The sequence below is a fragment of the Calliopsis andreniformis genome, chromosome 4, assembly GCF_051401765.1.
Source record: "Calliopsis andreniformis isolate RMS-2024a chromosome 4, iyCalAndr_principal, whole genome shotgun sequence".
NCBI lineage: Eukaryota > Metazoa > Arthropoda > Insecta > Hymenoptera > Andrenidae > Calliopsis > Calliopsis andreniformis.
This window is the reverse complement of record NC_135065.1, coordinates 13,951,305-13,969,471: the sequence shown is the minus strand read 5'-3', so window position 1 is coordinate 13,969,471 and position 18,167 is coordinate 13,951,305. Positions and strand designations below refer to the sequence as shown.

The following is an 18,167-nucleotide window of genomic DNA, read 5'->3' as shown; positions in this document are numbered from 1 at the left end:
TACCAAAAGGAAATTATCAGAAATTACTTTAAGACACATATTGTATGTATGTGTGTGTGTGTGTGTCCGCGCGCGTGTGTATAGATTACGTTCCTAGACGCATAAATGCATTGATTCACGATCATCAGCAGTTTTTCATTTCACTTTACAATCAAGAAAAATCGTATAAAGAATACAAATCAATATTATCGTTTGCTACGGCACATGTTGAACTTGGTAACTCATTAAAAATTTGAATAATCTGGGTATTACAATTGACATTAATACTAAAAGTGTATTTATGTATTTAGTATACAATTTTTTGTGTTAGATAGTATATTATGAGAAGAATCAAATAAACAATTTATCAACATGATTTCCAACGATGAATGATAACATTTTTGTTTGAACTTACAAAAGATATTACACAAACATATCAGTTATTGAACGTTTTACCATGTGATGACACATCATTAGTAAGAAAACATTCCTAAAGAGTATAAAAGATTAATGAGCACTGACGATAATGTATGCTGAAAAACAGAATTGTTGAAACCATACAACATAGATAAAATAAGTTGTTCAAAGAGAAAGCAGCGCACTCCTTCTGCTAAAGTGATTTGAATTTATGAAAGTAATATGTTCCATTTAAAAAAATATGAGGTATTTATACATTATTCCTTTCTTTTTATATAATTTATAAGATTTCTAATAACTTATCTTCAGTTATACAAAACGTGCATCAATTACGTTTCAAAGGTAACGACAAAATCGTTACATTCGTCATGTACAATACAATTACCAGACTATGCAGATGTTGTGATAATAGGTAAATACAAGAAGCTATAGAATATTTTATACGTCAGATATACATATAATTATAACGTAATAATATGTATTTCTAGGTGGTGGAAGTGCAGGATGTAATGCTCTTTATCATTTTGGCAAATGCGGCGTTAATGCTTTGCTTTTAGAAAAATCAAAATTAACATCTGGTACTACATGGCATACTGCAGGTCTTATATGGAGTATACGTGGTCCAAGCGATGTTGAGATGGAATTACTAAACGTTACAAAATCTATTCTGAACTCTTTAGAAGAAGAAACTGGAATCGATCCAGGATGGTTAAATAATGGAGGACTTTACATTGCTCATTCTGTTGTGAATACTCAGAAATTTCATGAAACAAATTTTCTTTCTTTGTCGTTTTCTTATGATTCTTGTTATTAATATTTAGTAATGCTTTAATTAAATTTTATAGGAACGATTAGCTGAATATAAAAGATTAATTACCGCCTCCAAAGCTTTTGGTATCAAGGCAGATTTAGTTTCTCCAGGAGAAGCAAAAAAATTATTTCCTCTGTTGGATGAAACTACTTTTCAAGGAGCTGTTTACTGTTCCGAAGATGGTGATATTGATCCAACAATGTTAATAAATGCTCTAGTAAAATCAGCAAAAAATAATAACTGTCAGGTAAAAACTATTTGACATTTTTTGTGTCGACATACATACTATTAAAGAGAAATAGAACTATATAAAATTACTAAAATTGTTTAGGTGATTGAAGATTGTCCCGTGACAAAGATACTCACAAAAGAAACTATCCAAAATGAGAAGATTTATGGTGTGGAAACACCTTATGGAATCGTAAAAACAGACGTTGTTCTTAATGCTGCTGGAGTTTGGTCAAAAGGTGTAGCAAATATGGTGAAAATGGATATTCCTTTGACACCAATTAAACATGCTTATATCGTCACTGAACCGATACAAGGATTACAGTATTTGCCAAATGTTAGAGATCCAGATATTAGTCTGTATTTTCGAATTCAGGGCAGCTCCATGCTTATAGGTGGTTACGAACAGAATCCTGCATTACTACAATCTGTAAGTCTGCATTAAGTCGGTTTTAAAGCATGATCAATAGGAAGCTCTAATTAACGACTTCTAAAAGTATTTCAAATAAGTAGTGTATCTTATATATTTTCATATAAGGTTCCCGAACACTTTTCATTTTCTCTTTATGAGTTAGATTGGAATATTTTTAATACTCACTTGGAATCAATGACTCGATTAATTCCACAATTATCGGAAGTTGGTATAAAACATACTGTATGTGGTCCAGAAAGTTTTACTCCTGATCATAAGCCAATTATGGGTAAGAATTTAAAAGAGACAGTATCATCTATATCGTCTCAGTACTTCCTTTATTCCAAACCAGTTTTTTTCTGTAACTTTTATAACATATGAAAGGTGAAGATCCTCGTTGCAATGGACTGTTTTATTCTTGTGGCTACAATAGTGCTGGAATGATGTTGGGAGGAGGATGTGGAGAACAAATCGTACGTTGGATAATCAATGGTCGTCCAGATAAGTATATGTTCAACTATGATGTTAGAAGGTACAAAATAGTTGTTTCCCATTTTTCCATTTAATTAGACTATTAATAATTGCGATTCCATACTGATTTGTGTATTACTATGTAGATTTATTGCAGAACAAAGAAAGAATTTAATTTGGATAAATGAAAGATCTTATGAAGCTTATGCAAAAAATTATAACATTGTATTTCCACATGATGAACCATTAAGTGGTAGAAATCTTAAAACCGATCCCTTTCACGATGTAAGTTTATGCTTATTGTACATAGTTATGCAGCATGTATTGCATTTGAGTGAAAAATTATTTGTTGTAGCTGCTTCTTGAAAAAGGTGCCATTATGGAAGAACGCCAAGGTTGGGAAAGGCCTGGATGGTTTTATAGTACCGAAACAATAAGTACGATAGGAAACCAGAGTGATGAATACCGCAGTATATTAGAAAACGAATACACCTTTCAATTATCACCGTATAATAGTACAGTATGTATTCGAAATTTAGTTAGACCTAATAGAAATACTGATATTAAATGATTTAATATTTTTCTTAGATTCAAAAGGAAGTTCTCGCTTGTCGGAAAAACGTTGTTTTATTTAATTTGTCTTATCTTGGTAAATTTTATCTTTGTGGACCAGAAGCACAGAAAGCAGCTGACTACTTATTTACGGCAAATATGAATCGCGATTTCAATAGCACAGTTTATACATGCATGTTGAATCATGCTGGGGGTGTAGAAATGGACTGTACAGTCACAATTATAGAACCTGGTTCAAGTGGAATCGTAAATCCAATATTTCAAGAGAAAGCATTTTACATTGGTATGTTGTCCCAAGCTATAATCTTTCTAACTTTGTTACTAATTCGTACCTATTTCGAATATTAGTCTCAAGTGGTTTAGCAGCATATCATACATGGGCTCACATGAACAAAGTCATAGGTGAAAAAAACTTTGACGTATCTCTGCATGACGTTACTGAACAAATTGGAATATTATCTGTGCAAGGGCCTAACAGGTATTGTACTTTAAACTTTCGCTATATGTACATATGTACTTGTGCATTAAAATATTTAAATGGAGCGATTTAAAATATAGCCAGAAAATAGTGGAAGCTTTGATAGAAGATGAAATTTCGAATGAAACATTTAAGTATTCAACTACAAAATTAGTTACAATTAAAAATGAAGTAGTACGCTTAATTCGACTTAGTTTCGTCGGTGAACTTGGTTTCGAGTTACACATTCCAAGATCATCGTGTCAGACAGTTTACACAGCTTTGATGGAACATGGCAAACTTTACAATATTAAACTTGCCGGATATAGAGCGTTGTTCAGTCTTAGCTGTGAAAAAGGTATATAAATGGTTGATATTACATTTTCGATGTGTGTCAGTACATCAATAATATTTTTGTATTCCTCAGGTTATCATCTTTGGGGTTCAGATCTAAGATCAAATGATAATCCTATAGAAGCTGGATTAGGATTTGCTTGTCGTAGTGTAGGTAAATATGTAGGAAAAACGGCAGTCGATCAATTACGGCAAAGTGGAGTGAAGAGAAGACTAGTACATGTTCATTTAAATAAGTATGTGCTATAGAGTATCAGTAGGATACTTTATTGATGTTTTATTTGGCTTATACAATTGTTACAGTATTTGTATTATTTGTTGTAACAGTAGTGTTCCATTGTGGGGATTGGAAATTATTTACAGAAACAATTGTCTTGTTGGTTACTTGAGAAGAGCAGAACAAGGATACACATATGGAAACACTATTGGTCAAGGGTGAGTTTCTATTATATTTGTTTTACATTTGTTACAAATATGTCGTATGATTTTAGGTACATTAACCATCCAAATGGAGGGATTGTGACAAATGAATTTCTACAAACTGGCAGTTATGAAATTGAAAACATGGGAGAACGATACAAGGCAGATGTATATCTCCGGAGTCCGTTCGATCCGCAAAATGAACGGTTAATGGGAATATATTGAAGTAATGTCAATCTTCAATTTTAACAACTGTTAACAACTGAAATACTTAATTATAATTTTAATTTATTTTATGTTTACCCAGCCAAAGGATTAGCATGTATAGTTATGCTGTTTATTCGTGTTTCTGTAAGTGGTTTGTAATTTTTAGTATTTACTGGTAATTTTTCTATCTGGTCAAGAGTTTCCAGGCCATCTATTACCCTAAAAAGAATAAAATATATTTAGTATCACTAGTATGATTATTTTAAATTGCAAAATAAAGAATAAAGTAAATATTTACTTTCCAAATAAAGTATATTTCAAATCCAAATGTGGTTGAGGTGCATATGTTATAAAAAATTGACTTCCATTAGTATTTGGACCATTGTTAGCCATAGACACAAGGCCTCTAGCATTATGTTTCAATTCTTCTTTGAACTCATCTTCAAACTTACGATTCCATATCGATGTTCCACCTTTGCCAGTTTGGGTAGGATCTCCAGTTTGTACAATAAATCCTTTTATGTTTCGATGAAACAAACAACTGTCATAATAATTACTTGCGCACAATGCAAGAAAATTCTGTAGATTAAAATGTTACAATTGTTAAACTAGAGAAAAATTTAAAAAAATAAAGTTGCATTACACAGAAATGAAAAAAAAAAAAAAAACTATACCTCACATGTTTTGGGACATAATTCGCAGAATAATTCTATCTTTATATCACCAACATCAGTGTGTAAAGTTACGCTCTGAAAAGAAAAATCAATTGCATTTTACATATGCACATATAAAATCCATACAAAAGATTTCAACGTTATAAAACTCGTGTTTATTTATGCACCATTTTCAATAGAATTGTCTATTAATTCGTTAAAGCAAAATAAGTTACATTATCATCAGCAATATGGCATACGTTCTTAATTCGTCATTTAGTATGTATTGATAAAAATGCTAAGCATACATAGTGTATGTGTATGTACACCCATTTGGACAGCCATGTTGAATTTCATAGAATTACTGACGAAATCAAATGTGTGTATCTTTCTTGAAATGAATTCGACGTTTCTCCCAATTATTATTTTCTATAAGATTGTACAGAATTCGAAAATCAGACGGGATATATCTGTACTAAAAGAAGAGAATAAAATTAGATAACTTGGGGAAGTAAGAAAATGATTTCAAGTAGAATGTTGAAATATTTGTAACTAATTTGACTTGGGTTTGAAGCGGTAAGGAACCGTCAATGCAGCGCCACTTATTTCTGTTGAATGTTCCGCTCGTTTCTCGTCACAAGTAACGGTTAGGTAAAAAAAGATATCGAATATAGAATAGAGAATTTAGTTGTAAAAAGTGCATTTGTGCTCCTTTAAATTGAAAATAAGATTACATTTTGTTTAATAAGAAGGAAAAAAAGTGAATCGTGAACGTGATCGTAAAAGAGTGACAAGAAAATCCAGACGAGTGGCGCGTCTGTGCAAACGGTTCTCTTCGGTCGCATGACGTAATTGTATTGATCGCGGAAGAAGAGCCGAAAGTCGCGCATTCGCCATCTTGGACGAATTGTGGAAAAGTTTCTGTGTCTCGCAGGCGCGGTACACTTGTAACACTTGTAATCCGCGGCGATCAGAACTTTAATTAGTTTAATTGGGAATTAACCCTTTTGTGAATTAGAAACCCATTTGGACGGACCAAGGTGAGTCATTATTTCCTTGATTTGCCTCCTTGCCCCAGTCTTTTCTACGTGGATACCTTGCTATCGAACTTTGTCTCGCCGAGTATTTAGCTTTCATAGCTCTTTCAAATCCAATATCGTTACCGATTTTCGTTAATATTTCACACGCATCTTATACAGTAATTCCTTCGAATTACTCAAGTGTATACGTAGTTGATCCGACGCGAATCTTTTTGTTTTGAATTTTACTGACTTTGACATCGCGATTAAGGGGTTGGGTCGGGATGATACATTTTGACTGTTTCTGTCTACATCGACCTAGAAACCACGTACATTTTCTATATTTCTACATTTTTAGTCCTTTCATATTTTTTTTCTTACTCCTCTTTTCTTTATTTCGTTTTTTTGCATATTGTAACAAAACCTTCCCACTTTTACTTTGTGTCTACCTTCTCTTTCTCCCGCTTTCCGTATCAAACGTTCTTGTCAACCTTCTTTTTGTGCCGTTTATCCCGTGTAAACGTTATTCTTCACCTTTGTATTATTGTTTTCACTAGCTTTTCGGTATCGCGATTGGTATACCGACAATCTTACTTCACCAATTGTCTAGTTAATTTGCAGCAATGTTCGTTAGTTTTTAATTCGATTGCACAATCAAGTTCACAATATGTTTATAAACTTCCGCTCACTCTTACGCGTGCATGCTTATAATTGCGTTTTTTCTTTTAACATAAGATAATTATGATGTTTTTTAATGTATGTATGTCTTTTATATTATTTACAAATAAATTATTTTTATAAGATACGTATTATATATTTAAATTATTAAAAAATACCACAAAATATTTTGTGCAATACATATATTTCTATGATTCAACATACTTTTTATTATAGTAATATTTTACAATTTTTTATAATTTTATACATATATTTATAAAATATTATTTATGGTTTCAGACAAAAGGTTCGTTCTTTGGGTCTGATTGGTACTAAATGGTTGCCTGCAGACAGCATGTCTACTCTGTCAGGGCTCGTGTCGAAGGGGGAGAAAGGAAAATCCAAGTTTCAATCATTAGACATCAATAACTTGTACCGGGTGAGTAGGGTGAGTTGGCCAAACAGTTTAGTTTCTTCTTTTCTCTTTTTGTTCTTAATTTTTATTATTCCACTTACGTATTTTTTATATGTAAGGTTGTCTCTCACAAAATACAGTATATACACATGATAAGTACATGAATGTCTACCATCTTTCTATTCTTTTTTCTTTAAATTGTTCTTCTAAAATTTGTTTCTAATAAAATAAATATGAATTTTTGACACATAAACTATTTTCAGAAGCATAATTCCTTATATTTCGTAAGCTTGTTGCTAATAATATGTTACAAGATGTTTGAATGTAAATACTGCAATTAGTCTGAGAGTACATTACTGTAATTTCGAAATCCAGCACTTTCAAGCAAATTTAACATGTACGGGGGTTAAAAGAAAATGGAATTGGTATCCGATTTGTTATGGATTTAGGGAGAATCTTTGGAACAGCATCAACAAAAAAACACATTACCACGTAAACATGGAATGCAAAGTCTTGGAAAGGTGCCTTCGGCGCGGCGACCTCCTGCTAACCTGCCTAGTTTGAAAAGTGAACACAGTAGCAGCGATCCAGCTGTTAGCCTTGTACCAAGTGGAGGAAGCGGTTGGGCTACTACAAAAGATTCAACAACAACAACTGTTACTACAACTACAGCTACAACAACAACAACACCAGAAACAGTTACTGTAAGTTTCTAAGTATACTAAAAAAACTAATATTCTCTACAATTTGTCATATAATGCTTAGTATTTATATCTTGTTTCATTTTTAGTCAAATTCTTCAGTGGCACAATGTGCAACTGGAACTGCTGTAACATCTCATCATCCATTACTACCAGGACAACAAAACATTTCACAAGCTCCATACTCTTCCGATGTAAGCAACAAATCATCATGGAGTGCGATAATGAGCAGATCTGGAGATGGTATGTGAAGATGTAATTTCATAATACACGCGATTTTACCTTTTTTAATTTTATTATAGAATTATATTATTCTGTTGTTTCAATTATCGATGCTTAGGCACTGTGCCAGGAGGCCCACAACCATCGCAACAACAACAGTCAGCCAATCGGGAGTTAAATGCGCAATACGGACCTGGACCAAGTTTAAGACCCCAAAGTAAGCACTAGTTTAAAGGTGTAGTTATACTCTCCCTCTCTCTCCCTCTCTCTGTTTGGCATATAATGTTTGGTTTCATTAAATGAAATTATTTATTAGCGGAAGGAAGTTGGATACAAGGCGGAAGTCGAACAACCAGTGGTACAGGATTGGGAACAGCTGGTGCCGGGACTGGGACCACTTCGGGAGTCCAGGGCCCCCCACTGAACATTACCGGATCAGGAGGACATGCCGACGTATCTGGCGGCGGACGACAGAACTTGGTCCAGTCTCCCAACTTGGGCATGGCCCAGGGAGGCCCTCATAATTCATCAACTAATCAAAGTGCTTTAAATTCTGCACCTCATCAAGCTGGTCCAAATCTACATCATTATAGAGGACTTATTCCTCCATTTGTAAGTTCCGATATTATTCGTCTCCAGTCTTTTCTCGATTCCTGTCTCTTATGGACAATTTGAGACCCGAACGTATTGCTTTTCTATTTCTGGAACTGTTTAAAAGTGAATGATCTTTACGAGTGCCCATTAGATAACACTGAAAAAGGGTAATAAAAGTATTTCGTATATAAATATATATATGCAATGTACACAATGCATTATTGTCAGGAAACGATATGATAATGCGTTAGACTCGGTACAGATTTCATTTATTCTTCTTGCATGCACGCATCTATATATACGTACATATATATATTTTTGAAGTGAACAATTGCAAAGAGCCAGTAGAATTCGTTAACCTTTTTAAACGAATTTAGATGTACAGAGGAAACTTTTCTGGTGGGTTTCCTTCGCAGTTTCCATCAAATGCGGGTCCTGGTGGACCCCGACCTCCTCGGTTTAATTACTCGTCGGAGCGGTTCCCTCCTCCACCAGCTCCTCGTCAACAAGAACGTGAGCGCCTTCCTGAGGAAGAAATCATTACTCGACCTATCATCAAAGAAGAAGATCTTACGCGAATGGATGACATTTCTCGCGATGCCGGCTGGGCAGCACATGACGATATCGATTACAATCAAAAGCTGTCTTTTAGCGATGAGGAACCCGATCCTGAACCTTCAAAGAAAGATGAGAAGAAAGATAATAAAGACGAGAAAATTGAAGAAAACGTAACCGAAGATAAAGACAAAACCAGAGATAATCGTGATAGTCACGATAATCGAGATTCTAAAGAACCTCGTGATCAAACAAATCATCGGCCGTGGTCCCAAAGTTCCTTGCCTCGTGATTATCGCGGATCGAATGGATCTGGTGGTTACAGCGGCCAATCTCAATTGCATCCAGTACATCCTTTGAGAGGTAAGAACATGGAAATTCATACTGTGCTTAACTGATCGTTTAACTATTCAGTTGTCTATTTCTTTATGCATGCCTTTTTATTTTAAAAACAGGCGTAGAAGACGATGAAAGCTGGCATGAGAAACGCAGAGTAAAGGTAGAAGTTGCGTTTATTGCCGAACGTGCTCGGCAACGCAAAGAGGAGGAAGAAAAACGGTACCAGGAATCAATTAGACAGGCAAATAAAAAATTACAAGATTTGGAACAAAAAATGAAAGAGAAACAGGCTAACAAGTACAAAGAAGAGGAGCGTAGCCAAACAAATGAATCGAAAGGCTTAATAAACGTTCCTCCTGTACCTATTCCAGTTCCCGACTGGGAACGCGAAAGGGAGAACAGAGATCGAGAGCGATCTTGCACCGTATCTTCTGAAGGGAAAGATGACAAATTCCTAAATCGCGAATCACGTGATAATAGAGATGGCCCAAAGGATACTAGAGATGTTCGCGATCAATTAATGCCAGATTTCAGATTGAATGAACGACAAAATTTCATAAGACAACAGGATCCTGTGCGTAGTGACCGCGACCGTGAACGAGAACGGGAGCGGGAACGGGAAAGAGAACGGGAAAGAGAACGAGAACGGGAACGAGAACGAGAACGGGAGCGAGAACGAGAACGTGATCGCGATCGTGATCGTGATCGTGATCGTGATCGCGATCGAGATCGTGAGCGTGACCGTGATCAAAGAGACACAAGGGATCGTGAACATTTGCCGTTCTCTCGTCATTTTCATAACAATTTACCTCCTCGATTCCAGAAGCAACAGGCTGAGAGAAGCAATACAGCATTCAATCGTATTTCACCTAGTAACGAGAGGTCATCCACCCAGGTTGTTCCATTCTCCCAACAGTACGATCCTGGTAGATGGCTTCACACTCACAGTTCTTTAAGTAAGTAATTTCGGTTGTTTATTAATATTTCATTTCAACTCTGTTAGTGCTAAAAGTGATACTAATTAAATACTAATAGCACTGAAAAAATTGAACGAAGATTTACTTCATTAATGCTCATCTTCAATTCAATATGATTTTTATTAGTAGATAATAGTTTGAAACCATCTCATGGTACTCCATCGCAACGCCGGAGTAGAACAGATTCAGACATATCTACTTCTATGGACGACGATCGACCTCCTTCACGAGATTATCGTGGATCGTTGTTTCGAGAGGACCGTTATCGCCATCCTCCGCACCGACCTTACGATTCTCGCAAACCAGGCGGTTACGATGAATTCAGTCGCAACTACAGAGATCACGAGTACGAAGATAGACATTCTCGTGATTCTTGGGAACGCGAAAGATACTTTGATGATAACAAAGATCGGGATTTGAAAGATAATTTAGAATCAAGAGACAACAGATCCGATAATCGAGCTAACAGGGATAGCCGAGACGCGAGGGAAAATCGAGATAGGGATAATAAGGATAAGAAGGACTATGACAATTATTTGAAGGTACTTTTTATTAAACATTTTTTATTTCCATTCTGAATGTCGTACATGTTTTAATTTGAAATTGATTTTTATTGGTAGGATTCCTTCGAGGACCGTGAACGCGATCGAGAACGTGACAGGGATCGTGACCGTGACCGTGACCGTGACCGTGATCGTGATCGTGATCGTGACCGCGATCGTGACCGTGACCGCGATCGTGACCGTGACCGCGACCGTGACCGCGACCGTGACCGCGACCGTGAACGCGAACGAGAACGTGAACGCGAGCGTGAACGTGAGCGCGAACGCGAGCGGGAGCGGGAGCGTGAACGAGAACGCGAACGAGAACGTGAACGTGAACGTGAACGCGACCGCGAACGAGACCGCGAACAAAGAGAAAGATCAGAGTGTACGGAATGGCGCGAAGAACGTATCGTAGTCGACAGGTCACTTGATAATCGTCGTGACACGCAGAAAGAAGAACGAATGGAGCGTAACGAACGCCCTCAAAGACCAGATTCTCGTGACAGTCGCACTTCTCGAGAATCGAAGACATCTCTGCGCGAAGATGAGCCACATAAGTTGCGCGATTGCAGTTCCTGGGTGAATGAAGTTATTGATTACGAGGATAATAAACGTGATGTGTATCTCGAAGATGCTCGTGAAAGAGAAAGAGAACGGGAAAGAAGGCAGCCACCCGGACCGGTAACCAAAGAGAGAATTGAGGCAGATGAGTTAAAAAGCGAGAAACGTAATCTGACTCAGTTAAAACGAACGATATCTGAACAGGATAAAAAGGATCAAATGAAAGAAATGTCTGCGGAAACGAAGAAAGAAATGGATATATGGAATAGAAAAATGGAACGCGTGAACGAAAACAATAGAATAACAGAAAGAAGTGATAATTTACCGAAAGCATGGGCCGATGAGGTTTCTCCAACATTTGAAAAGGAAGAGGAGAAGAGTACTGATTCTATGAAAATTGATAAAGATACGGATGATTTAAAACAAAACTTTGACAAGCTAAGTTTAGATAAAAGAGAAGATAGTTTAAACGAAGATGAAGCGGAACAACAAGTGAAGGAAGAAAAGCGAGAGAAAGGTATTCGGAATAGGACCAGTAGCGGTAGTTCGAATTCTCGAATTCGTGACTCTCGAGGAGGGCGACAGTGGGGTGGTACATATAATGTGTTCACTCGGGGTTGGCGTGGCCAAGAATCAAGAGGACGAAGGGGCGGGCCTAGAGCTGCAGGAAGGCCAGCATCCGCTAGAAGCGGTTCATACGGTCATACCGATTCCGAAAATAGTGCTGACGAGATTTCTGGTTCTACGGAATCTGGTAAAGAGGAAAAGAAATCATCTAGATTGTCAAAACCTAGTCAAAAAGCAGAAAAAGAAGAACGTAACCGTGAGGTATCTGGACGTGAAGAGAAACGAGCTGATTATCCTCAGACTCAAACTCAGCGTACCGACAAACGTTCTTACGAAGGTAAATCCAGCCGCGAGGGTTTTGCTCCTTCGGGTGAACCATCTCGTCGCGGTCGAGGAAGTAGCTTCCGAATTCGGGGCGCAGCTGGGACTAGCAGTCGTATGGAGGGATATGGACCGCCCTCCAGTAAAAGCCCTTTTTCCTCTGAGCGTAGTATCGATGAGAAGCAAAATACCGCAACAAGGCAGAATCCTTCAACCCCTACGCCCGATAAAGAACCAAACCCTCTAGTATTATCGCACATTGAATCTACTGATGATAAAATCATAGCCAAACAACAAGCTCTGACTGCTGGCATAACTGGAAAACGTGCCAAGTCCCCAAATCAACAATCTCAACAGCAAGCTCAACAATTGTGTAACAAACAAGACTTAAATCATATGGTTAATAATGTACCTACTTCTCAGAAGGTACAAGCTCGAAAAGAAGAATCTCGATCAAAGAGAACACGCAGTGGAAGTAGAAGGGTAAGTAATTTATCTTTGAGAAATCAAAGAATTACTTATTAAGATGGTTAGTTTGCATTTAACGATTCCGTTCTTTTATTTTCAGGGTAGGGACAATCGCGAGTCACGATATCGTGGAAGTAGCAGTAATGTGTCAAAACAAGCTTCTTCGGATGTGGGAAATGACGATTGGGAAACAACATCCGAAAACAGCGAAGAACACGTAGAGGAACATAAAGAGTCGCGTAGCGGTCGTAACAAACAGTTTTCCACGCGTGCTATTTCTGCTGGCAATCAGAATGCTGTAGGATCGAATGTACATTCTCGGAGAAACGAGCAGCCTGGGAATAGTCGTGAGCAACGTGAAAAAAATGTAAAGTCGTCCAGTGCGGCATCTCGGGCCCCTGGCGCGGAGAAGCGAAATTTACAAAATTCGAGTTTTACCAACCAGAAAAGTCATTCTACTAGTATCTCGTCGTTGACACAAATTACTCAAGTTCAAAATGGAAGATCGACGAGAAGCCATGCATCTGGAAGTAATTCAACAGTTTTAAGTAAATCGAGCACAAAGGAAAGCACGGTAAATCGTATAGACGAAATAAAGTTAAGTGATCCTAATTTGGTGACTCAAGCTCTTAACGATGTGAGTAAGAAGTCACAAGTAAAAGAAAAAAAGACGTCAATGGATTGTGAAATAGAAACAAATAATTGCACCGAAGATGGATCGAACGTTTCGGAAGATAAAGTAGATTCGGATGGTTTTCAAGAGGTTCGTTCGAAGAAAAATGTGAAAGAATCTAGACATGGTCAAAAAGAAGAAGTGAAACCCGTGAAACGTGAAAAAGAAAAAGATAGAGAGCGCGATCGTTCAAAAACGAAAACAAACGGTGGTTCGCAAACTTCTTTACAACAGGTACAAAATATACCGCCACTGCTGAGTCAGACTATTCCACAACCTGCAAATATGCTGCAAAAACAGTACAGTAGGCCATCAGGAAGTCAAAGGCTCGCTCCCAGATTCCAGAAACAACGGTTGGCTAATAAACAGCAGCAACAGCAGATGTGTACGTCGGAACCAACCGATCCGAACAAACCGAATAACTCAAACAGTAGTTACAATAAAGATTCTTCAAGCGGTCCCGCACCTCCACCATCTGTCAATGCTTGGGATAAACCGTTTACGACCAGTCAACTACGGTCGAATTCTCCATCGTCCGTTCCTAACGAAATTCAGTTGATGTCTGGATTGCCCGCGCAAAATGATCATAGTCATATTCACGGTCATGAAGGTGTCGAGCAAACAAACTCGGGAAACAGTAGCCAGCGAAATTCACCAAACGGTGAAAAGTCTGGAAAGAATATGAAAGAACAGCTGATAGAAAAAAACTCTGTAACTGATGTTTCGTCACCGCCAGTACAGACATTGATTTTCGAGAATACAAATTATTCGAAAACTACCAAAGCTAATCCTTCTGATCTGACAGTGAAGACAAAATTTCCGAATCATATAAAAAGTCAACAACGAGTTGAGAAACGTGGTGATTTGGAAGAAGAAGGTAATGCTGCATCTATACAACAACAGCCGCAACAACAACAACAACAACAACAACAACAACAACAACAACAACAGAGTCTCCCAGTCGCATTTTCAAATAAGCCAAACGATTTGATAAAGGATAAAAATCAAGAACCAATTCAAATGCCATTATCTTTCAATAAAAATGAAGATAACGCTGACATGAAGTTAGACTTCACCTTCGACTCGGATCTCTCACAGTTGACAGATGACAAGAACAAAACGTTAGGAATGACCCGATCTATGCATATTGCCACTGGTCAAAATACTATTTCACCTTCCACAGCAGAACTTAATTTAAAAATCGCATCGGTGAAGAAAGTTTGGGAAAATGCCCCTCCTATGCCGACAGTGGTCGAACATGAGGATGGCAACGTTGTCAGTAGCACTAATACTTTTCCCCAGGCGTTCGAAAGCGCGGATGTCGATGATAGTTACAGTCCTCATCAACAATATAATCAAAATAACATGAAAAGTGAAATAACCACATCTACGAATGTGTGCAAGGTGAGAAATCATTCCGCGAACATTAATTATGATCATATTATCATGCATGCATATCTGAACTATTACATCACTAGAAATTGAATATGGTACTCGACACAGTTTCGAGTCTACTTATTTTCTTATTTATTCATTTTGATGTTTGCTCCGACTTATACTTTTCTTGAACGTATTTAAAAATTCCCTTGTGTGGTTTACTACGGTGAAAATGAGAAAGGTAAGTGGCTAACGCGCATTGTTTATCTATTTCTCGTTTCATCCGAAAAGAGCCATCATTTTGTCGAAAAAATTATTAAATGTATTCAAAATCACATTTAGTCATCATCGTATTATCACTTCTGTCATTATCATTTGATCATAGTTCGCTTTTCGACAAACATCTGATCAATTTTTTTTCTTTGAATGAAGCTTACGCGGTTAGCGATGAACCTAACTATTTTCACCAAACTTCTGAAGAAGATTAAAGAAGAAAGTATTGTTTCCCAAAATACGCGTGATTCGGTCGGCATCAATTAAAACGGCAGTTGATAGTGATGTAAATAGAAAACTAAATAACGAAACACCATGTCCCCTGTGGGAAAATGCTGACTCTTTGCCTGATGCGCAGCTGGTTCCCCCGCAGGTGAAGCCGCAGCAACAGTCCTCGGGAAGTAGCAGCGGCCAATCTGGTTCGACTGTACCTGGACCAAGTCCTATTGGAGCTGGTCAAAGTCCCATTGGTCATCCTCCTGTTAGTCTTCAAGGACCTTTAAGTCCACCTCCGTTTAATTCCACTGGACAACCTTCCCACATTAATTATCAGGTGCAGTTACTTTGAATAACTCTAAAACTAAGTCGTTTAACACACTTCTAAACACTGTCAACCCATACTTTATTTCTTTTCTTTATTTTAGGAGTTTCCTCAATATCCAGGCTCTCAAGCCGCGCAATACGGCAGTATGTCCGCTATACCTTCCCCACCCGCCGTGTTATTTAACACAGGTTCTGGCCAACTTCCAGCTCAAGCGGGAGGTCTTTACGGAGCCTTTCAATTAGATCAAAGTCGTTCACCTTTTACACAGTATCCACCATATGGACCCTCGCTTCAAAATTCATTCAGCCAACAGAACGTCTATTTGCAACAACCTCCTCCGCCACCACATGCGCCGAATGCACCAACGCCGGATATGTATCAAAGCAATTTGTCACAGTATCGCATAGTAAGTAAAATAAATATTTCAGAAAGTATGATTCGGTTCAACTGTCATTTATGCATCAGAATCATACAGAATCATTCCATAAATTCTGTAATAAGTGATAACTGATTTTAGAAAATTTCCGAGGAACATGTATACATACGACGTTTAATTTTTGCAGACTGCAGCTGCTGCTCCACCATTTGGACAAAATCAACAACTTAGCAATAATCCAAACACGGTTCTCATTAGCTCCTCTTCAAATTCTTTGATGTCAGCAAGCGTAAAACCGTCTTCTCAACCTATTGGCGCTATAGGAACAAAAGCTCCGCATTTTCAAGCGCCGTCTGCTCCTCAACCAAACACAGTACGTTCTTAGTTCAGTTTCCTGATGAAATTTCTTAATTTTCTGCATAACATCCTGTACTGAATTATTTGCGATCTACTTTCCTTTTTCTTTTCTAATTCTTCTTTTTAGTTAACGTACATACCGTATGATCCAAATCAAGTATTGGGCGTGAGCGGCAGTTACATGGGAAATTCTCAATTGGTACAGAGACCTGGTCCAAACGTACAAGCGTCAGCTAATAGTTACTATAGCGCAACTTCGGCTGGTAAGTAAACAATACTCGAGAGGGTAGATTGGGTTTTTTCAAATCTACTTACTTGACACATACGTATATTACATTCATACTCTTTTCAGATGTGTTCCCTGGCTCACAAACAGGTTTTTATCAACCAGGCGGTGCTACACAGCAGACTGGCACTCATTACGGATTACAAGGATTTGGTCAACATAGCCAAAGTTTGGCAACTGGTAGCGCTACCCCCGTTGGACTTCAAAACTTTAGTTCTGGCTTTCTATCCAGTTCCGGTTTGCAGATTGCTGCAGCTGCGGCAGCTCAGCAGTTTCGCAATCCAACAGGAGGACTTCCCGGACCAGGAAATGCAGGTCCCACTTTTTTAAGCAAACACCAGCCACAAGAACAGCCTAGACAGTTAAAGAGCCCTTCAGGAAATCAACAGGATGTTCTTGCATCAGTTTTCAGTTCAAGTAACTTTTTTTCTGTTTTCTAACAATCTTGATTTTGAAATTTGCAATAACACTTTTCTTACTTTTCATAGCACCACAAATACCATCTCCCAAGTCAAGAAACTGTAAGCAGCAAACTTCGTCTCAACAGCCACAACCGAGTCCTACGCAACATCATAAATACCAACAGTATCAGGGCGTTAGTCAGTCTGCTCTGGTAAGCAGTTACAGTAACTATGTATGTATCGTTTTTACACTTAATCGTTCTGCTGTTTATTGATGAGAATTTCATGCTTTTATCTTTGTTAATAAATTATTTGAGTATAACAGTACATGTTAGATGAGAAACTTGATTGACGAACTTCTACTAAGAAAGCATAAATGATCGTGAACAATGATTATTTAACGTTGAACAAACTGTAGGTTTTACAGCAAAATGTACGCGGCATGGGTATGCCACCGCGCGCTGGTATCCAACCGTCGCAACAACGATATCCACCACCGATTCAGAGGCCGGTTGTCCCATTCACACCGGGCCCAAATCCAAACAATCCAACTCAACAGCAACCTAATTGTATGCCATCGCAACAACAACAGCAGCAACAGCAGCAACAGCAACAGCCACAGACGCAAATGAATCGACACAGACCAAATTTACATCAACAGCAGCAACAGCAACAGCAGCAGCGCAACATAAAATTGCAACAACAATATTATTCTGCTCAAGGTTTGTTTTTGAAACGTGTCTATTGTTTCACTGAAATACCAGCAAATCTAATTTCATATTTTTTTTGCACATTCCTATCGTAGGAAACGTCAAAATGGACACGAGTGAGAAATCAGATTCTCATGGTGACAAAATCACCGATAATGGCTCTAGTGCACAACAAGGAAGTACTAAACCAAACGTAAATTCCCAGGACAATGACAATAAGGAAGAAGTGAACCAACAAAATGAGTGA

General features: G+C 37.7%; 3 protein-coding genes across 7 annotated transcripts; 2 read left to right on the top strand and 1 right to left on the bottom strand.

Moving 5' to 3' along the window:
- The first annotated feature begins 452 nt into the window (after positions 1–452).
- LOC143178500 (sarcosine dehydrogenase, mitochondrial-like) lies at positions 453–4,347 on the top strand. Its single transcript, XM_076377219.1, has 15 exons — positions 453–642; positions 706–808; positions 885–1,141; positions 1,242–1,454; positions 1,539–1,865; positions 1,974–2,136; positions 2,232–2,379; positions 2,465–2,603; positions 2,674–2,838; positions 2,907–3,174; positions 3,240–3,369; positions 3,450–3,706; positions 3,776–3,938; positions 4,030–4,137; positions 4,194–4,347. The coding sequence occupies exons 1-15, from the start codon at positions 619–621 to the stop codon at positions 4,345–4,347; spliced, it is 2,619 nt and encodes an 872-aa protein (XP_076233334.1). The 5' UTR covers positions 453–618.
- On the bottom strand, positions 4,132–5,312 carry LOC143178506 (peptidyl-prolyl cis-trans isomerase-like 3). Its single transcript, XM_076377231.1, has 4 exons — positions 5,171–5,312; positions 5,004–5,078; positions 4,628–4,908; positions 4,132–4,548 (listed from the first exon to the last, which is right to left on the bottom strand). The coding sequence occupies exons 1-4, from the start codon at positions 5,171–5,173 to the stop codon at positions 4,422–4,424; spliced, it is 486 nt and encodes a 161-aa protein (XP_076233346.1). The 5' UTR covers positions 5,174–5,312; the 3' UTR covers positions 4,132–4,421.
- Positions 5,313–5,902: 590 nt separating this feature from the next.
- On the top strand, positions 5,903–18,167 carry Nocte (no circadian temperature entrainment). Of its 5 annotated transcripts, none has more exons than XM_076377216.1 (19): positions 5,903–6,022; positions 6,959–7,097; positions 7,523–7,777; positions 7,864–8,017; positions 8,115–8,213; positions 8,313–8,608; positions 8,968–9,508; positions 9,601–10,440; positions 10,588–11,003; positions 11,082–12,938; positions 13,024–15,000; positions 15,605–15,799; positions 15,891–16,196; positions 16,354–16,539; positions 16,651–16,786; positions 16,876–17,226; positions 17,298–17,422; positions 17,629–17,932; positions 18,016–18,167. In XM_076377216.1, the coding sequence occupies exons 2-19, from the start codon at positions 7,014–7,016 to the stop codon at positions 18,165–18,167; spliced, it is 8,274 nt and encodes a 2,757-aa protein (XP_076233331.1). In that variant the 5' UTR covers positions 5,903–6,022; positions 6,959–7,013. The 5 variants fall into 5 exon arrangements, with proteins under 5 accessions (XP_076233331.1, XP_076233333.1, XP_076233329.1 ...); XM_076377218.1 differs by having other exon boundaries at positions 6,959–7,106; positions 9,007–9,508; XM_076377214.1 differs by having other exon boundaries at positions 6,959–7,106; positions 10,591–11,003.